The sequence below is a fragment of the Chroicocephalus ridibundus genome, chromosome 4, assembly GCF_963924245.1.
Source record: "Chroicocephalus ridibundus chromosome 4, bChrRid1.1, whole genome shotgun sequence".
Classification (NCBI taxonomy): Eukaryota; Metazoa; Chordata; class Aves; order Charadriiformes; family Laridae; genus Chroicocephalus; species Chroicocephalus ridibundus.
This window is the reverse complement of record NC_086287.1, coordinates 76,361,024-76,384,641: the sequence shown is the minus strand read 5'-3', so window position 1 is coordinate 76,384,641 and position 23,618 is coordinate 76,361,024. Positions and strand designations below refer to the sequence as shown.

At 41.3% G+C, this 23,618-nt stretch overlaps 1 protein-coding gene across 1 annotated transcript in view; it reads left to right on the top strand.

Annotated features, from left to right (window-relative positions):
- The first annotated feature begins 5,301 nt into the window (after positions 1-5,301).
- The window catches only part of SLC6A2 (solute carrier family 6 member 2), a 71,936-nt gene continuing 53,619 nt past the window's right edge, over positions 5,302-23,618 (top strand). Inside the window, exons 1-2 of the mRNA XM_063332265.1 lie at positions 5,302-5,331; positions 7,232-7,529. Coding sequence (XP_063188335.1) covers positions 5,302-5,331; positions 7,232-7,529 — 328 coding nt within the window. The remainder of the gene's footprint in view (positions 5,332-7,231; positions 7,530-23,618) is intronic.

Genomic DNA, 23,618 nt, shown 5'->3' with positions numbered 1-23,618 from the left:
CAATAGCCCATATTAAAATATAGGTCATTGTGAAAACTGCCAAGTGCCTGACTTGTCATAACTTTGAAGACAGGCTCTGAGTCTCCTTCGGCATTGCTGATCCTTTCGGTGCTTGGAGGCTTAATTTTAAAACAATCAGCTCAACAAAAACAATTTACTTATAACTGTCCAAACTAGTCAATGTTAGCTGGGAAGCTAATTTGCTACTTGATGCTGCACTTGGATAAATGCTACAACTGAGGGCAACTGGAGGTTTCCAAGTACTAAATCAGTTCACAACTTGATGGACCTGTTGCTATAGAACTGCAAAGGCTTTGGACAGTAAAAATAAGTAAAACCCATTCAAACCTACATATGAGGCAACCATGTGAAAACACCTGTAAGACGAATGTGTAATTTTACATAAAGCAAAACATACTGAAAGTTTAAGAACTTTTGTGAAGAAATTATTTTTGGCTCTTCAACTAATACTTCAACTTCAAATGGGACTTGGATCCTTTTGAATGTTTATATTTTTACAGATCCACTTTGTTTTTAAAAGAAACAAAGAACTGGTCTTGTTCAGTGTTTTGGAGGAGACTATTTTCAATGAGGTACTGTTTGGTTTTTTTTCTCAAAGAGATGGAATCATAATCTCAGAAGCTTAAGGAAATCAGTTGCCTTACAACCACTGACAGACACAGTGGTCCTTTCTCTTGAGGCACCAGCAATGGAAAACTAATTGCTTCTAGGTAAATGAGATGAATCTGACTTTTTTCTGTGCTTGTGCCTGTTCAGCATCTAGCAGAAGAGAACCCTGATTTGGCTATAACTGGGCAAAGCCTTGGGCAACGGTAGGGTGAGCTACTGCTTGTACACCTTCCCTTATTGAAAAGGCAACTTTATCAAGCACAGTACACTTGTTTCTGAGTACTCCTAGAAAAGTGAAAAATGACAAACAATTTAGATAAGTGAGGTTTTCATTTCCACATCTCCTCTCCAGATCTCTGAGTACCATTCTCACTGGCCACAAAGGGAGTTCTGTTTCTATACCAAAGGAAATAATTTGGTACCAAATGTTAGTATTAGGCCTAGTAGAAAGCACCAATAGTGAATAATTTAAATGTTCTTACTATTTGTTTGGGCTTTATTGTAATCAGTGAAATCAGCTGTTTTGCATTTGGAAAAAGAATCAGTCTTACTGTGTCTTCAGATATAGGTGCGTGATGCCTCTTAAAATGAACGAGGCTACATAAAGATTGGCTTTGAATGTGTTCAATGATCAGTGTAGTACACAATAAACTTAAGATCAGAAGCCCGTGTTAAGGTCCCTATTTCTAATTAAGCAAGATATCAGTGCTCATTCTCAGTCTTTTTTTGCAGCCTGCATAATTGGACATATTTTACTTGCTGTACAAGCAGAGATATCAGCAAGAGACTGGCACCAAGAGAAAGGGCAGGTCCTCCCAGCAAGCAAGGACAGATTGCTTCTGGTTTTTTGTTTAGTCTTTTCAACAGGAGGAAAATAATATCCAGCACCTTGCCATCAGCAATGCAGTAAAAAATATAATCTTAGGAACATCTGAAATTCAATGTGTTTTCATATCATGATACATTTTGGGTCATCTCAGTCTAGCTTTGGACATTGAGCAAGGTGTCTGTTCAGGGTCTGCAGACGACAGGGAGATGCATGTAATCCTATGACCACATGGAGCTCCCAAGTTAAAACCCTTTTCACGAATTCTACCCATAGGCATATATGCACAGAAGACTGCTACGTGCAAAACGAGCTTCCCAAAGGAAGCCAGATTAATCTGGTACTTATTCTGATAACTGCCTTTTATAAAAGCAAGAAAAATGTGGTAGATAGTAATCTATCACAACTTCACAAAAGCAGCTGCTACAATGACACTTGTAATTGTTAGTCTGAGCAGAAGAGATGAAGATAAATAGAACTGTTAAGACAGAAAAGGAACTGACTAAAGAGAATATAATACTATGTTGCGCTATAAGGATAATTACAGGCTTGGAGTAAGATTACCCATCCTGAAAGATCTGTTATTGGGAATGAGCTTATTAAATATTTGCATTAATATTAGGCACCCAAAAGTTTGTGTTTGCTAATGAAATTTGGAGATGATGAAGTTGGCAGGCAGTATTAAATCAGTGAAGAATGGGACTCACACAGGAAAAAAAGGAATCCTAGAGTAACAGAAATGGGATGGAAACGAACAGACTAAAATGTTAAACCTGGCATTTAAGGATTAGAGAAATGACAGAGAAGAATGACTTGGGTGTTTATAACCTGTCTGTGGACAAACATTTAATATAGGCATGAAAAAGGCAAGTGAGATCCCCTTCACATTAAAGTCTTGGCTGATAATCCTGGGAATTATTACTGTTTCACTAAATGCTGGTAAGACTTCATCTGAAATCTAGGCCATTTTTTGCTTATAAAAGGTTTATTCCAACCAGAAAAGAGAAAGATTACATAGAGACATAAAATGATGAACCCAGAGGACAGACTACAGTGGACCCAAGCGTTCTGCTTCTCTTACTGGTCAAATAGGGACTAGGTCAGTGTGTGTCCTTGCTCCCTTCTGGACCGTGGACAGCCAAGACGAAGGGAGGAGGGTAGGGTGCACCTCATGCACAGTCAGACTGAAACTGGGAGTGCTCCCAGTTTCACCCCACTTACACGCAGCTTTGCAAATTGCTCTCATGCAACTATCTCTGAGATAGAATAAACCTGATGCTAAAGCAGCAGCAAAAGCCAGCGATTCAAAACAGGTAGCAAGAAAGAATATTGTTAAAGTTGCAACTTAACTACTTCTGGTGTGAAATGTTCCGAAGTAGATTTATAATAAAAGACAGTAAATGCTTGTAAGTTGGAGAGAGGCCAAAGTGAAGTGAAGAGGGTGTGCCTATAGAGAGAGGACAGTGGTGAAAATTGTGAGGAGTAAACCCCCTAGACTTCAACATCATCCTCTACACACACACACACACACATTCTATATGTGATAAAATGATAAAGATGCCATGGGATAGCTTGCTTCAGTGATACTGATGGCTCCCTTGAAGAAGGTCACCTGATGCCAGGGGTAGCAGATCCCAGGTAAAATGAGCTTGGGAGGCGTGTATTTGTGACAATCTCAATCAACTTGATAAGGAAGATACAAGTGCTACTATCGTAAGAAATAGGGAGAGGTCCTGTCTTCCCCTAGAACATTCTTGCATAAATGCAATACCAAAACATTGTGGAGCACTTTTGTAATATTTATTTGCAGTCTGAAGACAGTTTGTAGCATGACAGACACTGACTGTCAAAATGCAGGGTTGGACCAACCCAAACGGGCCCTCTCAGTGAAAGAGATGCATTTCTTTGGCTCTAGGGAAGAGATACTATGACAACAGCCTGCTAACAATACAACACAAAGCTTTTAAATACCAAGTAAACACTATGCTTGGAATGGCAATATGATTTCAGGGATACTATGAAGCAAACCTGCCCAACCCACTCTCAGCAGTCCAAGAAGCTGGGGCTGATATACATCTACTGTCATCAAAAGGCGTCTGATACAGTCTACAGCATGGTATCCTTCACCTGCTAACCTAGAAAGATGGACACCCCTGCCACTGCCATGTTCCTATCACTGTGAAATTGTTTTAACATTGATTCAGTCAGAAGGCTGTTGTCTACTTTGTTCCCAATTCCTGCAGCAACTGGCTATTCCCTGAGTTTCTTCTGTCACAGAATAACCAAACCTAACTTCATTCAGCTTATGCACTTCATTTGAAAAATGTTTAATCTTTCAGTGCCAGTGAGCCCCAAGGCCAGAATGAGCTCAGAGTTGCTGTAGATGTATCAGGACATGAAATTAAATAGTTGGTGTGTATATCCCCTGCCCCTTTTTACTCTTCTCATTATACCTCGGATTATAATAAAGAAGTGATGTCCTGCTACTTCAAGTTGAAATCACAGCTCTCACAAGCAACATCATTATACAACCCTGATCAGAAAACAATATCCTAAAACCCCGGTCTTCGGTTCCCACTGTATTCACTGCTTTGATAGCTAGAATTCTTCTCATTTTCCAAATAAATTTATCATTAATCTTCTTTCCTTTGGTTTAAGTGGTGGTGGTGGTGGTGGGGTTCTTGGTGACATTTACCTCAATTTATTTTTAAAGCAATGATAATCCCCCCGCTCAGTCACTGTTTTGTTTGGCTCAATTGCCAAGCTCTTTCATCAAGCATATCAGACATTACATGAAGCAAGACTCTCTCAGATGCACCAACTGTAAAGAGTGAGTTCCAATATACTTGAACGCTCTTTGATACAGCCCTTCTCAAAAGCTGGTTCCTAAGAAGGACAGTAGCCAGTTTCTGTAGTTCTCTAACACCAGTGTCAGAGGGCCGTGCTGCCAAAGGTGGAGAATTCAAATCCTGCTGCCAAGAAGCACAGTGAGCCTTGACACCAGCAGCAAATGCAGATCTGGAAGCACACACTAAATTGTTGTTCATTGGGGTGTTTTTTTTGTCATAGACACTAATGTATGAGAGTGACAATCCCAGCTTACTGTTACAGCATACAGTATATTCTCCTATATGTTGCAAAGAGAATGATAGACAAGAATTTGAATAATTGATGACTAACCTAGCAACACCTGACTATTTTCTAAAGTAAATTATAGCCTATTTCCCAGTCAACAGTGGAATATCGCTAACAGCCTGCCATCTTACCTGGCTCCATTGAGGTTTCTAAACATAATATTCGCTTTTCTGACTTCAACTCTACCCGCTGTCAGGCTCTATTAGGCATAACAAGATCCAGACAGATTCAAGATTAAGCAACTTTTTTATAAAATCCAATTGAGGACTTTCTTACCTTGAGGGTGCAGCAGATATTACATTAACCAGATTGTGCACACTTTCCATGCAAGAACTAAAGACATATATATATATATATATGCAGAGTGACTTAATTCTCTTAGGAAATAAGCGGGGGCTTTCTAGATTCCTCCCACCATAGACATCATGATCAAGCTCAGCTAATTGAGACCTTGTGGGGGAAAGGGTGTTCCTTAGCAAGGCCTTATTTTTCCAGAAGCAATATGTGAGTGCTGTTGTCTAGCGTAGGAAGTCTGTGCCGATTATTAAGGCAGCAACAGTCACGTGGAGAGAGGGGAACCAGGTTTAAAAAGCTCCTTACTGGCTGGGCTACAGCTTCAGCTCCCAGACAGACTGCAGTCCCAGAGTGGTGGAACCAAGAAGAAAGAATCCACCTTCAGTCATCTTCCCCCTCCCCATAGGTACCAGGGAATGGGACAGAGACATCCCCAGTGCTACCTGGTGAGTCTGTCAGCAAGATAGCTTTAGGGCTCTGCAGCTGAGAGCGGAGGCTCTCCTTACGCCCGGAGCAGGGCTTGTCCTTCATTTGTTGTGGGAGAAGGGGCGTGCAGGTTCATCAAAACGCAGGGGAGCGGGGGCACATTTGGGGGCACTGCATATAACATGGGTGTGTATTTGATGCGTTTGTTGGCAGTGACTGATGGATGATGATATGAGGAGTAGGCAGCAGTGTAGCTGCGCATGAGTGTAAAAACGTGGGTTGTACTGCATGGGCAAACAGCGCGTGTTTACAGTGTACGATGTAATGACTGCACAGGGGAAGTACTTGCAGCACGTATGGCATAAAGTATCAAAAAGAATAGAGAAAATAGTGTTATGCGGTGTATTCAGAGAAGATGAGGGCAGGAAACCATGGCATAACAGAAAGAATATATGAGCTGCATGTTCTAAGCATGCAATTGCCCTGAAACAGTATAGCCACTGCACAAATACTTCACCCAGATGAGGGCTTTAGGATCCAAGTCGCAATTTGGATCTTGGAGTTTGAAGCAAGAGCTTTTTGCAAAGGCAGAAAATCTGCAAATTATCAATAGCTGTCTTACTAGCATCTTTGTAGTCTGTGGCCTAAAGAGAGGAGGGGAAGATGCCCATATGCAAGCTTTAACTCTGAGCTGTGATTCTTTTTCACATTCCAAGTTTGCAGAGGAACCTGGTATTGCTTGTGAACTCTGACTAGCACCTCTTCATATATTGCAATTACAATACCGTATTATCAGTCCTAGCAGAGTGAGTAAGAACGGTAGGCTGTAACACCACTGAGAATCCTCTGCGATCTGACCTATTCTAATTGATGCCAGGCAGAAGGGAAGCTATTTAACACTGAGGGGGTTCAGGGGGATAGGACAGTTTCTGCCTTTTGTGCTCAAATTTTATTCTCTAAACAGACACAACATACAGTTACTACCCACAGCTGTAACAGGAAGAGCCCCTGAAAACTCCTTTCTTGCAGCAGTGTTTAGCCAGCTTCTGGCACCAATCACTCTTGTTCTGCCAGCTAAATCTTTGCTCATTTTACACCTAAAAGACCCAGTTCCCATTTGGCATAGCAGTAAATAGTTAATATCCTGCAAATACTTCAACCTGACAATGGAGTCCTACCAGCCCCATGCTTTCTAGGAAAGAAAAAGACAGGCATCCATCAATCGTGGCATAGGAGTATTAGTAGCGTCCATCTCCGCCATTCAACCTGCACCCCACCAGGTTCTAATGTCAAAACCCAAATTCTACAGTTTAACTAAAGCCACACTAGCAGACCGGGGGAAAGCTCAGCCGGGACAGAGGGGAAGTGGGCAATCCAAATTAGCTCTACCTGTTGCAAGCTAACGGCACTTGCAGCTTGCTTGACCGGGAACGCGGATTTTGCCGGGCGGGCAGGAGCGGCTCCGAGCGCCTCGTAGCCTGCGGCAGGACAAGCCCTAATTGTCTATCTTTAAGGTGAAACCGCCGCTGGCGGACAAGGGGCAGCGCGGGGCTGCGGCCGGCTCCCGGGGGCGGGTGGGGAGGCTGCAGCTGGGTCTCCGCCGGCGTCCCCCAGGTGCGCCGGCGGCTCGGCAGATTACGGGCAGCGGCGGCGCGCCCGGTGCCGGCCGCTCCCCCGCGGAGGAAGGGCGCGGGCAGCCCCGCTCCCCGGGGGCACCCCGGCGGGCGCGGGCAGCCGCGGTCCCCCCTCTCCCGCCTCATTTGCATGGCTCTTATTACGGCCGTGCCTCGCTCCTGCCGCGCTGACACCGGCGGGCTGGAGCGCGGAGTCGCCTCCAGCGGGAAGCGCGCTTCCGTTATCCGCGCTCCCACACCCCCGCCCGCTCCCCCTCCTCAGCTCCCTCTCCTCTGGATGTTTAAGGCAAGGATGAACAAACAGATCCAGCCCGACCGCAAAGTGTCGGTGGTGGCCCCCTTGCCGGAGCGCCCGGGGCCGCCGCCCCCGAGGAAGGACGTGGAGCTGATCCTGGTGAAGGAGCACAACGGGGTGCAGTACACCGCCAGCAGCCTCCTACCCGCCGCCCCCGCCCCGCGCTACGGCGCCCAGGACAGGGAGACCTGGGGCAAGAAGATCGACTTCCTCCTCTCCGTCATCGGCTTCGCCGTGGACCTGGCCAACGTCTGGCGGTTTCCCTACCTCTGCTACAAAAATGGAGGGGGTAAGCGCGCCGCTTGCGAGGTCCTTCTCCCCGGCCCCACACCCGCACCGCCGCAAGGGCGGCATCCCCTCCTCCTTTCCCGGAGTTTCAGGGGGAAAAGCAAGAGCCGAGGCTCTCCCCGCGGTGCCGGCTGGCGAAGGCAGGAGCGGCGACACCGCCGCGCTGCCCCGTTTTCCCCCTTCGCCCCCCGGCACGGCGCATCCCGCCGAGCCCCGGGCCCTCGCAGCGCACGGGTCGCCGCTCCCGCCGTGCGGCTCCCGTCCTTCGGGGTAAGGGATGCTCGCACACCCCTCCGAGTTGAACTTAGCTGGGAGCACAGGCGTATCTGCCTTCTGCTGACACTTCAGCCTGCTTAACACTTTTTTTCGTTCGTAAAAAATAGCAGCAAGAGGGAAAAAAAAAACCCAACCAAACAAAAACACTTGAGCAGAAACACGGCATCTAGAAAAGTTAGCGCCGGAGCACTGAAAGGTTTCTTGGGGAGAGTTTTAACGTGGGGTCAGGATTTCTGTCCTCCCTTCTGCAATCTGGGGGCTCTACCCCCTCCAAAGTAGGTAGGAGACTTGTTACAAACAAAACCTCACCTCCTGCACAGTTTGGGAATGACAGCAACAACGAAAAAAAATTACACACAGTAACTAGAGTTAGCTCAGATTGTCTGGCACATCTTCAGTAAGATCGTAACTCCATCATCCCCTTTCATCTCCCTGAAATACGCTGTGCTGTCAGTGATGACTCCACGCGGTGATGGAGTAACACCATCTGCGAGCTGGGCAGGTGCCTGGGGTGCTTTCAAATCACCATCGGGAGAACAGACCCTGCCTAGCAGATGGAGGACTGCTTGTGTGAATGGTGAATGATACAGAGAACCACCGCTAGATAGAAAGTGTGTTCTGTAAGATAGTTATGTATGTCTTGATAATGTGGTTGCCTGGCACCACATAATGTGGATAAAGGCTAATGGTTCACATTTGTAGCATAAAATACTTGCTTCCTGTGAAAAGACGAATGCAGGATGGGAAAATCCCTATCAATTAACATGGAATTACACCCGTCCTTGGAACTTAATAGGGTACTAGAAAGGGTTGGTACTGAAACACTCGGTCTGGTTTGGTACCTCCAAAACTTCTGAGGGGAGTCAGAAAATCTCTCTGCTCACCACCCAGACATGCTGAAGAAAGTAGTTAGTACTGAAAAATAACCTCCATCCTTATTTCATTATGTCCAGAAATAATCTAGCAATTCACACTACAGCAGCACAATTTATCATGAACTCAGCAGGCTTCCACGGTGTCAGGTGCAGGTGTAGCAGCAGAATCACGCGTGCCACTCAGCACATATGTGCCATTGCCAGATCTCCGGGTTATCCGGCAATTTTTAGGGAAAGAGATGTATTCCCCCTATCTCACATTGCACAAGGTGACACCCAGTGTTTGAACTCATTTCTATCGCATTTTGGGTCACTTAATTTCCTAACCTGCTTCCTTTATAATTTGCTACTAGCTCAGGCATAGGAGGTGACTGTCTGCAGCTCTCTTGCATTTTGTTTAGTCTCCATGTATTATCTTATGTCAGTTCAGCAAACCTGGGTCTTCATCAGCATCTTTTAATTCAAGTACTTCCAAATTGCAGTGGAGAGACAGCTAACTACTTCACAGCTACAAGAGCCACCTTTCAGTGAAAAGTTTGCACCAATTCTTCTATACCACCAAAGTGGAATCAGAGCTTTACAAGCAAAGGTAGAGAGGCCCTCTGCTATCAAAGTCTATAGAATGACTCAGAACGGCGTACTGATACAGAGATTATAAACACTTGTTTACTCTGCTCTTCAATAGAAAACAAACTGCAGTATGAAGCATCTCAAATCAACACCTTGGATGTCATTCCTGAATGACATACATAATATCACAACATCCTTTACTGGCACTTAAGAGACTTATTTTACCATAAAATGAAAGACGCGATAATCCCAATGGTCAAAAACCATCAACAATGGGCTTTTCCTGAGGAGATGTTCTCATGGAGGACATCAGCCAGCTGAGCTAGACAAAGACACATCAGCTGTGGCTAACAGGGGGACAAACTCATTTTTACAGCTTGATTGTGCTTGGCTTAATGAAGTTTAATCATATCTAAATATTGAGATTATTTTTCTTTTTCTATGCTGTTTGATAGAGTGTGGCCATCAGCATATCAGTCATGACAGAATTTCCAGGATAGAGCCTGCGCTGAGAAGCGGGGAATGGAAACACAGCCAGGGACTGGTTAACAGCTCTCCTCCTTCTCTTTACAACAACTGTCCCTATGTTATCCTAAAAAATTTCCATCCATTGCCTCCCATGTTGGACATGTATCAGTTTCAGTCAGTAGAAACTCCTGTAAGAGATTCAGGCTCCAAAGTACTTGACTGAGTTTCAAGCCAGGTCATTCCCTTCTCTGTCAAACTGGGTTTGTGAGCTTGTTTGCTCTATGGGTGAATTCTCCTACAAGAGCAAACATGAGACAACAGGCAGAGCTATAGGATATTGTTAGATTTGTTGCTATCTTTCCAGTTCTAAATCACAGATATTCTGAAACATCTTCCTCCCCACCCCCGGCTACTGCAGGAGGGAACCTTTTTAGCACTACAGCAAGTTTTGCTATCTCAAAAGAATAATCCAATGGGTTTCATATAAGTGCTGGCTTATGTATCTCCATACAGAAGATATAATAAAAATAAAGTACTAATAGATACGGAGAAAATTTCATTTCATTATCTTAGTAGTTTTGCTGGACTGCTGAGCAAACTAGAGAGACAAAATCAGGTGGCATTTCTATACCTGTATAGCATGCTCAAAAGTTTTACAGAAGCTCATAACAGAGTTATAGTCTGCTTTTTGATATTTAAACTAGTAGATAAAGGAAAAAAACTGAAACAGATAAAACTTGCATTGGATGGCATGTATAAAGTAAATCAGTGGAAGGGAAAAGGTTTCCTTTCTTCCTCCCTCATTTTCTCTTTATTCTAAAAGCCTCAGCAATTCTCAGCCTCAGCAATTTAACTAGAGCTGACTTTAGACAAATAGTCGAATGTAGGTTACGAACTTGTATATCTTCAACAGACATACAAAATAGGCAGTAATGCCATAAGTACTGAGCCACTAAGGTATTTTAACACTTGTTTTCAGCGTAGCTTGTGCTATCTAGCAAAAAGAAATTCGGTTATCCTTCCAAAATCTACACCCACAAAGGTTCTACAAATGCTCTTAAATGTTGAACAACAGCGTCAAGGACATGGAAGTAGTAGAAAATGGCAAACCCCTTTACATCTGAAAAAAGTGACATGGGTGACGTGTACTGTTATGTTCCTAAGACTGGCTATGATTAATTTAAGATGCCAGCAGACACACTAAGGGCCTTTCCATGCTTGTAAAAATAGGTGGTTCTCAATAAAGCGTGAGAACTTAAAGTTAACTCAGATGGAAAGTATAAATACACACTGTATTCCCTCATTCACAGTTGAATTTTACAAGGACATGGATGCATATACACCCCCTCCTTATTACTAGCCAAATCCTCGAGTTTCTTTCTTTGATAAACCCAGGGAAATTTCCTGATTAAAAACTAAACATACAGGCTTTTGGGTTAGATCTTGAAGTTCCACACATATAAAACTCCGATAGTTTACTTCAGTGAGTTTTACTTAACACGAGGCATACACCACCCAGTGGTAGTTATATAGACTTTTTTATGTTAGGTAACTTTAGAGACAGTACTGGTGGTGTTAACAAAAAAATCCCTATTTGTATTTTAACAAGCTCCCAGTAACAAAAAGCTAGAGAGTAAGAAGCATCCAGCAGCACTAAAATGCTGAATGAATAGCCAGAAACATCTGTGTTTTGGGAGTAGCCTGCTGAGAGACCCCAATGGGACTTCTGCACAAAGATAGATGGCAGAATGTAACCTTTCTGTGAACAACTGTGATTTTTGGAAACATTCTTCTGCTATAAAAAAAAAAAAAATCCCCAATCTCTAGTAAGATCTAAAAGCCTAGAGCATTTATTTTTTGTATCAGTTACCTACTTCCATAGGACTTGCCTGCCTTACAAGGGCAAAGAGAGATCCAGTGGCCGTGTGATAATATGAAACAGGCCACAGAAAACTTTGAGGACAGTTTAGTATGAAATGTCTGGATGAGATCTTGCCCTCAGTGACTTCTTGGAAGCAGGATATGCCCATATATAAAAACTACTTTACAAGATGATAGGGAGCCTCTGTACAGATGGTAAAATTCTGCAAGCTCTCATTAAGCAGATAAGGCAACGCTCCAGAAGGGGGAATTCTCAAACATCACCTTGTCGGCTTCTCTGATCAATAAACCACAACTTACATGTATTTGACTGCTGCTCACAGCACAAAGGAAAAGCACTATTTGCAGCAAATCAAATACTTTTTGTGCAGTCCATTTGTGAGAGTTTCAAGGAGCAGGGTATGTCACTGGAGAAATCATCAACTATGGTCATTTCTACCGGCTATTCTCACAAGTGCTATATCCTCATTATAACTCATTTCTGGCAAAAGCCCATTTTTTTCTATTTTTAAAATGAGACTCCCTAGCTCTATGACTCTGTAAGTGGTCAGTATCAATGTACTCAAAACAAGTCTTTATAACACATCCAACCTTTTAAGTGCTCCCCAGTTCTGTAAGAGGCCACACAGAATTAAAGAATAAGAAGAGTATTAAAATTAGACTCTCATCAACTTAGGGAAAGATTTACCCTGATATTTGGATTACATCTAAAATTTTACTGATGCCAAATGAAGTTGAGTAATGCCTAGTATGATTAACTGATGTGCTCACAGTGGGGGAGGATGATGCTCAGTCGTAGTTAACAAAGCTATTGTAGTTTTTGTACAAGATACTTTTAATGTTAATGTTCATTTTTGATCCATTTTCCTGCATAGTCGTAGGCAAAATTAGTATTTCCCATTGAACTTTGTGGAAAAAGAATTTACCAGCATAAAGTACTTCTTTTGTGAGCCAAAGTATTTGCAAGGTCAGTCATGTTCAGACTACTCATTAGGAAGCATGTAATTGTCGGATTAGTCACTGGAGACTTATTGTATCATAAGAATCAGATTAAGCTTTTCATGAATTTACGAATAGCTGCAGATAAATATTTTAACAGTTCTCTAGCTATCATAATATACACTTTTAATCTCCTCTGAAGCATTATTTTTAAAGTATTTTTAGACCACAGTATTTCTAGAAGAAACTGTTTGCTTCAAAGAACAGTTCGCCAGCAATCAATACGCTTTAGAACAGAAGTATCTTACAATTTATCCTAACGCTTCCTTTCCTATTCATACTTCCATAAACTGCAACACAGCACTGAGCAATCCACAGCACAGGTACCAAAGACAACATACAACCAAATCCAAATATCCCCAAACAGGGCCAGCCCAAAGGCAGGTGCAAGAGCCCTCATACACTGAGAATGACACCTGTGAAAGTATCCCCTGCCACAGAGCTGTGAGCCTGGCTGTGCACCACTTCCCCAAAAGCAAGCTGTGATGCTGCACCTTGCACCTTGCCTTTCTACTAGGCTCTGCCCCTTATGTTTTGCCAAGTGCCTGACAGCAAATTTCATCACTATTTTGAGAAATAATATAATCTGGCACTTTACACTTCAAAGGTGGATGACCTTTGCCTTGTAATATCAGGGTTTACATTCCAAAATAGCATTGATAATGATAAGAATAAGTCAACTTTGAAGTAATGTCACTGTAAAGCCTACGCCGAGAGTTTGACTCATCATTCAGTCACAGCTTAGATGCAAATCTAGTCATTTTGGTTTCCTAATAAGGGGGTTTCAATTCCCGTTCACACATCGAATCAGTGACCTCCAATAGGTTGTGCTGCTCCCCACACTGTGGGCATCAGCTTTGAGCTCCTGGACATTGTGTGACATAGGGGACAACGTTCGGTTGCGTTGTGTGACAGTACCTCCTTCCCCAGAACTGGATTCAGTGGCCAGCTCACAGTTGCTCTCTTCCCTTTCCCACATGACTTCATCACTTCCCTGTCCTTTCCTTGATCAGCCAGTAATCATCCACAGAGGAGAGATTCACCTAGGCTCACCAGATTGTAGCTCGCATGCCAGTTGCCAGCTGCTTCTCTGAAATTCCCTTTCCTCCTCTACCTGTCTCATTGGCTCTGCAAAATAAACCTTCAGAACTGTAATGTCTGCAGGGTTATAAACTACTATGTCATACACCTACTTCATATGAGGCATTATGAATAGTTGAAAAGGAAGAACTGAGCCTTTCAATTCTAAAATTCTCACTTAAATTCTAAAATTCTCATTCGTGACTCTGGCTTCTGGTAAGATACCATGAAATGGTGTGTAAGTGGTACACTGTATAGACTCTCAGCTAAATACCTGCCTGAGTGGAGGTATTTGTCCCTGAACAATTCTAGCAACCCACGGATTGCCAATTTTACAAAGGTTCTAGAGATACACAGACATAGAAAGATTCTAGACAAGGTTCATAGTATTCAGCTTCACATTATACCTTAAGAGGACCATCCTCTGATTAATGCAGGGCAAGCATTCAGAACTGATGCAAGGGGTGCACCAATCAATTACCAAAACTGGTTTTCCACTTTTGCTCCTCCACGTTACCAAGATAATAAAAAAGGTGGTGTGAACCAAATGAGCTGTTTTGACAAAAGCAAAGATACCTCTTTCTAAGCACACTGAATGAACACATTTTGATTACCACTCAGAAGCACTTTATTCTAAAGAAAGAGGCAGAAAAGACATCAAGCAGTAAACTTAGTTCTGTTGTTTGGAAATTTTAAATCTCTGCTGAAGGTCTCCCCCCGACCCCAACTTCACTCCTGTATGCTCTTCTCAATTCAATCAAGAAATAAAGGTACTGAAAAATCCCTAGAAAGCCATTCCAACAGGATATATATCCCTCCTGGACAAGTAAATTCTGAAAGTCGCATTAGGAAGCCTTCTATGTTCATATTAGCACCTGTTAAAATATATACAGGAGTTTCTTATAGTTTGTCTAGAGATCTCAGGTTTTGGATACTCATTCAAGCTGAAATAGCAGGCTCTTAAGCTTCATCTATTTCTAGTCTGTTTTCTCACTAACATCTTTTTAAGCTCTTTATTCAATTCACTGGGATCAATGGAGAACAGAAAGGCCACATTAGGAGTGTAGGCAACAGCCCTTCTTTATGAAGAAACCAAAATATCTCTAAGGAGACTGAGACATGGTCTACATGGTTTTGGGGCAGAATTTCTCTTTCATTCTTTTGCAAAATATCACAAACCTGTCTGTCAGTTCAGTGAATATGTGAATACAGCTCCAGAGGTCTAAAGATGTTATTTCAAGACAGATACTTTCCTCCCCATACTTACACCGATATGAAACAGAATGCTAATACAACTACTTACACATGAGATCAGAGGGAACACACAGCTTTAATGAGTGTTTAGATATGCTATGAAGGAAATGATGATTAAAATCAGTCCACAAATTACTCAACCTCTCGCTGTGAATTAAAATGGAAACAAATGGTTTAAAGAATTTTGAGCAGTTCTGAGGAGCAACATCAAATAGAGCATGCCTTCATTTTTGCTATGTCTAATGGGAAGCTCATCAGCAACTCCCAGTTCTAAAGCTTTTGTCCCAGGTTAACCAATTGATTAAATAGTTGAGACACATGCTGGCTCTCTAATATCAGTATGCACCGTAAACTCCATAGCATTTACACACATTGTAATTATTTGATTATGTTGGACCTAACTGCTCTCAGCACTATTACAAAATAATAAAACATAACCAAATCAATTCTATACTTAGAGATATATTTATATTAAAACATTGTAATTTAGGAGGCACGAGACAAATTCAAATGAAGTGTCTTTGTAATACAGTTCTAGATCTTTCAGTACCACTTTGCTGTTAGTACTGTCCATTCTCTCTGTATATATCCTTCATATAGAATATAAAAAAAACACGATAATGGATTTGGGGGAATCTTGCAACTGACTCTTGATTTGAAATGTGACAATGAGAAATTATTATTATTACTGAAGTTGAAATAAGTTCTATTCAGGACAACTCCACTGCCCCAATCCAGTTTCAATGAAAAGTACGTAAAGATTCCAGGAATATCACACTGATTATAAACCTTCAGTTTCCCTTCCGCAGGGCATCTGGAGACAAAGGATTCATGTAGCCTGTTACCCATGTCTTGACAGCCTGTAATTCCTTCCTCCAACTACAACTCCTTAATCTTCCCCTTTCCTTCTCCCTGCCTCCAAGTCTTGAACCTTTCATGGCAAGATTTCATCCTAATTGTGTAGATCTTATGCACTGGTGCCAGGTCAGAATAGTTCCAAATGAAATGCTTTACTGACACTCCAGACTTTACTTCCTAAAGTTGGATAGCTGAGTCCTTCAGGAAATCAGCACCAAAAGTGCCTAGACCCCTAGTAATGCTGAATAATCCCTGTTCTCATGGAAATTCTGGAGAGATAACTGTAGTATAATTCATCATCTTAACTTCTGTATAGATTCAACATACTTAATTTTAGCCATACAGATTTTGAAATCTTTAATCCATAAAGAAGGGGGAAAGAGGTGGGCGAAATGGAAGGGAAAGAGTTAAGTTCATTGCCTTATGACATATTATTCTTCACAAAGACGATAGGAAAGAACCTCTAAACTACTTGTCAAGGCTATCCTGTTTTATTTGCAGTCTTCCTCCTCCTTTCCCCTACTCTCTATTTAAACAAGTTTTGCAATCTCTCTCCTGAAGCATGACAAAGGTGACAGCACAGAACTTCACTTCGAGAACTAGGGTCTACCGTTCAGAAACAGAAACTCTCAGCAGGGAGGTCTGGCTACGTAAGCCACATTCTTCTTTACACTCATATTCATCCAAAGCACACTACCAACTCTCCAGTGCACAGAATTTCATGATAACATATTACTAAACAAAGCTCGGACAGGATTGGGCAAGCAGTTGTCTTTTGCCAGTCCATAAATGTTTTTTTATGACTAGCGTTCTGATTGCTGGTATGCAGTAAGACAAGCTGCCCTTATTATACAATAAGCCTTTTTATAGAAGATGGTAATTTTTCCAGTGCTCCTACTCTTTAAAGCTTTATGAGCACAACCACTCACTTCCAAAAGCACAAGTGATTGCAGAAGCTGTGCTCTTAATGTAGGTATTAACTGGTTGCTATTGCTTGGCTGTTACTATTGTTGAAGAATATACACTAATTTAAGTGTGCAAATCAGGATCCAATGCTCCCAGACTGGTGGTGTTAGACTACACAAATATAAAGCCTTTCTTGGACTGCTTTAGTATAAACTGCTTGCCTAGAACAAACCCAACACCAGAAGAGCAGTATTGGTTTGATCCCGCCCTACTGAAGTACACAGGATTTGTGATTTCAACAGCAGAAGAATATTACTCCTTTACAGTCTTTATTGCAGAGCTGGAGAAAAATATTGCATGATTTCCAAGCACCGCAATTAGTGACAGAGTGAGTTAAAAGCCATGTCTTGCTATAGCACTCTTGTTAGTTTGAGAAACAGCTTTTGCGGCATTGATGTACAGGAAGGACTGTGGCTGGGTAATTGCACAGCATTCGTTTTTACTGAAGTCCACAGAACTGTGGGAATCCGCTGATTTTCTGGCCCATGGACTGCATGGAAGAATACACCCTATCTGATTGCCTCACTGACCATACAAACAAGCTGTTACCATGGGCCTAGCATATGTACTGAAAAAAGCAGCCAAGTATTGTGTATCTTATTTTTTGCTAGCTATTTATAATTCATTCTGCACCTTCTGAACTATGCGTACTGAACAGCACTCCTCACTGATTTAACTTTTATTTCTTTTTCTCTCTTTTTCTCTTCTGTAATCAAACACCTTTTGCAACGTCTATCCTGAAGCATGCCAAAGGTGACAACACATTACTTGCCCTTAAGATCCGTATCTCAAGGCAAAGTATTATACTGATTCCGGCCAAATTCCAGTTTAATAAAAAAAGAGGGAGAGGCTGGACTTTTTCTGACACCAATCTAGAGTAGAATGACGGAAAACTTTTTTCAGACCACAAGGTGGAGCAGTAGATCCTTATAGATCTTATTAGATCCTAACCTGATAATTAATGTAACAGCAAGGTACTGAGTTTCTAGGAAAAAAAAAATAAAATTATTGGAGGACCTAACAGGGTGGCTCATGAGTTTCAAATACAGAGCTGACCAGTAATAGCAATGATTGTTCCTAAGCAGACCCTTCTTGGATTTCCTGATTAGTTTCATTTATTAGGACATTATAGGAGTGGCAGCTTTTATTGATGCCTAATTCACATCAAGGAGCTCACTTGTCAGCACAGCCACAATGACAGCAAGGAGACAATCCATTGATAACAAGATGTTCCTCCCTGAACACACCATTTTTTAAATGAGTGCAACATTAAAATGGAGATACAGCCTCTTCCCCCCCAAGGAATGATACAGGAGGAAAGAATTTCTCAAATACTAAGTTCAGGAGGTTGTTCTCTGCAGTGCCCTGAAAAGATTTACCTTTGGAAAACAAAAAAGCTCCACACAGACTTTCACTATCATTCTACAATACAGAATGTTAATTCTATATTGTAAAACTATGAAGAATGTTTCTTCTTCAATGTCAATGTAATCCACTTTCCAGCAGGTCTCAGCACCTTGCCTTCTTGGCAGAAGCATCATTATTTCAAAACACCAGGAAGCTAAGAGTTTTAGTGACAAAGAACAATTACATGTGTTGGACTAACTACAGTATTAGAAAATTCAAGGCCAAGTGTTATCAAAACATGAAGTTCACAGCTAGAAGTTACTCAAAAGTATCCTTGCTACATAAGTCTTTGCTGGCGTGCAGCGCTGTATCTGTCTACTGATGTCCAATGAGACTGATGCTACAGAAAGCTCAAAAGCTCATGCCCCCAGCCGAGGGGTGATTATAGCTGTACATAGGCATCTTATAAATAAGATTTATCACAAAACTAGGGAAAAGCTTGTACTGTGCAGTGCTTTTGTCTCCTCTCTAAAGAGAAATGCAGATGTGTCAATGAGATCATGAGGCAGGTGTTGGTGAGACTGGAGACACTCCAGGATGTTGTTTTGGGGAAGAGTTTGATCATTTGCTCTTTTTCTGCAGTTTGTTTCTCATTTATGTATGGCTCTACAGCCTTAGTTAAAATCAATAGATTCATAAACCACAAGGGAGAAATCCTGACCCAGCTGAAGTCAATGGGTGGTTTTTTTCCATTGACGTCACCAGAGCCAGGATTTCAACCCAAATAACAGACGTCTCTCTCTTAAGGACTCCTAAGTAGACAGAATTTCCAGACTAAGAATTATGTGAGAAGAAAAACAGAGTTAAGTAATAAAAAACTATTCAGACTAAACTGATATAGAAGACTTCCACTGATCTTCACTCAGTGCAATAACTCAGTACTTCACCTAATAAGCAAAATGTCAGGACTTACATAGATGATGGTCATTATTACACAAAATGAATTTTCTCTGTGAGAGTTAGGCTATGACCTCGGCATTCTCCTATGTAAGGCTCAAGCAATAAAAAAAAGTACTATTTTAAGAAGTGCTTTCACTCTCACAGTTTCAGAGAGACAAATGATTAGGCAAGAATCTCCTTCTAGCTCTCAAGGCTAAAGAGAAAAGCTGGGAAAATACAAAGCAAGTACAAGACTAAAAGCCAGCAGGCAAATAAAAAGATCACACCAGATCTAAATTTTAAGACATTTTAAATTATTCTGGGGTCTAACCCATGTTTTTTGAACTTTTTAAATTGGTGGTTGTAGGAATATAGCTGGTATCAGTGAGTTACTCTCTCTCCTTTGACTCTTCCCTAAAAGAAAGTGACTGAGAACAGTTACCAGGCTATCCCTAAATTGCAGGTTAACCCTTCATTGACACATACAGAGGCTGATGACAAAATCACTGTCTCTAACCGAAACTAAGAGATTTGGAGATCTTCAAGATCACCTACACTCTTCCCTTCTAAATACTGTTTTACAGTCTTGAGGTATTGTGTGTTTAAAAGCTATTTAGAAATATGAAAAAAAAAAATATAGCTGTGTGATAAGCTGAAAACACCAAGCTCAGCTACACTGATTTGTCATAAGGTCTGAGTAATGAGTGAACAAAATTGCCCCTCAATCTGCCCTAGCAAAAGTCTGCACTGTGATGAAACAAGAAGGATTTTGTATCAAACTGTTAATAGGCCTCTGCTTCATCTTGGCAGTGAGCTATGATGGGCCCTGAGGTCATTTGCACATTCTTCTATGGCATTTCAAGCTAGGAGGCCCTGTGCAGAATGGCAGTGACAAAGTACGTACTGGACAGCTCGGACTGGGGGGAAAATTTACTTCATTGCTTGAGGCCTATTAGGAAAATAGTCCACTAAATAAGAACAGAAATACAGCTCAGGTTTCAAACTTAAAAACTTTGGTCTGATTAATTCCCACAGAAAAGGGAGAGTAGTTGCACAGAAAATGAAGGGAGGGTGTTGCTAGCCAGTACAGCTAGGCTGATGCAGCACTGTTGTGGTTTCATACTGGTCTAGGTGAGACTTCGTTTACCCTTTGGAGCAAGGGAATATCAAGGGAAATAGTTCTCACAGTCTTCCTGTTGCAGGGATGCTACTGAAAAGTTTAGCTTTGTGCCCACAATGCCCAAATTCTGAGACACCCCACCTGATGGCTCTGCATTGCATCCAGAATATTTCCAGCACTACCCTAGGCCAAATACAGATTTTTTTTCCAAATTGAAAGGTTTTCTGTAAATAACGTGTGACAGTTTTTGTGAAATTCTTGTGTTCAGTGCTAATAGTTCAGTACAAAGTAAAGAAGCCACAGCCATTTGGAAGCTACCTTCACCCAGACCTTCCAAAAATTTAGCACTATCCAATAGCAACTATAATCTTTGATAAGAGTACAGGGTTTTGCATTGTTCTAGCCAATTATGCAGTAGTAGCCATCACTGTAATGGTAAATTTGCCAAAGTGGTTGCTAGCAGCATCACACACAGTCTTTATGTTTACACATAATTTAAATAAATGCAACATTTGTCTTATATAAGAAAATATTATTTATGGATAGATAGAATACTATTCATTTCAAAATATGTGTGAAGACTGTACTTTGTAGTTTACATAGCATGTCTAAGAAATATAGATATACCAGAAAACTGTACATAAAGAATAATTCCCAGCAATGTTGACAGAAAACATAGGTGGGTTTTAATAAAACATGTAGAATGGCTTTATAGTATATGTAACTCTTTGCCTTCTACTTTAAAGTCCTGTATAAACATGCATTATATGTAGTTTACAGTATAGTTATTTTGCTTCCTTTAGTGGCATTAGAAAGAACATACATCCTGAAGGCTTCATTTATAATGACTGAGAGTAAAAGTTAGATTTACTAGAGTTCTTACAGATAGGAATGTGTAACTGTCTCATACTTCTGTGATAGAACACGACCCTTTATTAACAGGAAGAATTTAGAGGATTCTGTTGTACAAGAGTTTGTAAAGATTAAGATAGTACAGAAAGTATTACATTATTGCAAATAAATCTCTAATAAAGCCTGGAAGGAAAAGGAATGTTTTGCTTTGGTCATTGAGTCCAAAAATTGGAGTTACAACTTAAAATTGGATTAATCACAAAATGGTAAGGCAAGTTCTAACTGTGCCTCAGAGTGTTTATACTTGATTCTTCTCTAGCAGAATTTCAAGGCATTTACCTCCTATTGGTTTGTACATTAATCCTCCTGAAAGCTGCCTGGCACTTGTCTACAGCTGATTTAAGATGTCTTAAGCACTTTGTTTTACCCTGGCACAGTTATGAATCTCATGCTGCCTAAAATGGGTACTGCCTCCTCTCCAGAGGGTGCTTAACTCTGGGGCTGTTTTTTATTTTGACAACCTGCAAAAGAAAAAGCAGTCTTTAAGAGAAACATCCTCCATCTGAGGTTGCGTTGTGAACCAGAAATCGCACTGTTACATGTACAGAACAAAGCACGTTTAAAATGCCTTGTCTCACTATGTACACTAGCTACTACTGTGGCTCTAATTAGCTCTGCCGGAGCAGTCGTATCACCTCATATTAGGCATCCAAGGCAGGTGGCATAACTAGGACATGGGTCTCCCCGTCTATACCCTGTACAATGTATACAGGACAGCAAGCAGCTCCCACAAGGGCAATCCCGAGAATGTTAGAAAGAGTAGAAAGATCAAATGAAAGCAAGGACTAACACTGCCTTAATGAGGGGCTGAAATCCCAGGCTCTTTTCTAGTAAGGTGGAGGAGCATCTCAAGGATATAAACTTGGCATTCCCGAAGCATCAAACGTACAGCTCAGGAAGTGGGTACCATAGCTTAACATGCGTACAAAAAGTGCCCACATAGCTCTTCAGTCTGCCAATATACAAACCTGCAGCACCAAGAAATACTTGTAAGGTGGGAATTTTAGGTAGGAAAGCAGGAATCACTATTACACTGTAATTCATTAGCCTAGTTCACTCAGTCTCTTCAAATTATTAAAAGAAGGCTGAAACACTTGATTGCAGCACTTAAGCATCTTCACAGGAAGGAAATAGAAATGTTGCAGGGTATTTTAATTTATCAGGGAAAGCACTGCCACAATCAAATGTCAGATATATTCAAATTAGAAATAATGATTTTTAAAAAAAAAAATATTTTTTTATAACAAAGTTATTAACCTATGAAATAAGCTACCAAAAAAAGCAAAGGATCTGTGCCTGGTATCTTCAAATCAGGATTGTATGTTTTTCTTCTGAAACGCTGGCTTATGTTAGACAGGAAGTTAGATCAAAGTATCTAGCAATACATTCTGACATCAAAATCAGACGGATCCATGAATTTTGAAAACATTCATTTTAGTTTACAGCTGACTGAAACAAAACAAACACAAATGAACATGCAAGTTCTCCGAGAAGGGAGAGAAAACCATGACTAAACAGTCTGTATCTGAACCAAAGTAAAACTGTAGTTGCCAAAATCTCCCTGGCACCAAGCAAGGACTTCCCTACACTTAAGAGACAGCTAAAGCTGATGAAGTAGTATTTCCTTTCATGCACATGACTATATTCTGTACATCACAGAAAACAGTTTTTCAGTACACACATTTCAAGGAAAACTTATCACATGAGGTTACATTATTACAGATTTTCTAGTGCTGGAATCCAGCAAAACCTGCTTATCTTGTTCCACAAGCTCACAGCAAGTATCTTGTCATCTTCATTGAAAAAAATATTTTTAGCCATAGATGTTCTGCCACCAATAAATCAGGGTACATTTTGACAGACACTTGATTTTGTACATCTCAAGCACAGCCTACACCTTACATGGGTGGTTTTGTTGATATGCAACTGCAGGTGAATATATCCTTGTGTCACCCCTAATAATTGCAAGGTTGGGGAAAAACACGAATAGAACACTCCTATTAATAAAATGACAGAATAGTATTTTTTCTTCTTAATTTAGCATCTCTTAAGCTTCCAGTCACGTCTGTTGAGAAGGAGCAATGTTCTCCAGCTAGGCATCTGCTCACTGACCCGGCAGTCCAGTACTACGCACTTCCTCTGACCAGCACCCGCTGAAGAGTTTGTGAACTAGAAAGTTTGCTGGTTTGTTCCCAACAGCATTAGCTGTTCCAGGAAAGGATACTACCACTGCTACAAACCCTGTCCTAATGAACATTAGTAATAGGGATTTCATAAATCATATAACAAAACAGTCTACAAGCTGGCTCCACATTCCAGCTCACTCTCTCATTTCTTGTTTAAACCAGCCAGGTAGTTAAAAAACAAAAAGGCACAAAATCAACAGGATGCATTTGCGCAGGAATGTTTGTAGCTAGACCTTCACATTGTTACAGACTTCAGGTTATTTACTTACCCAACTACTGTCAAAACTCACTTGATGCTAATTCATTTATTTAGAAACAAAGGGGCCAGCTCCAATAGCACCTCTGCCATAAGGAGGCGT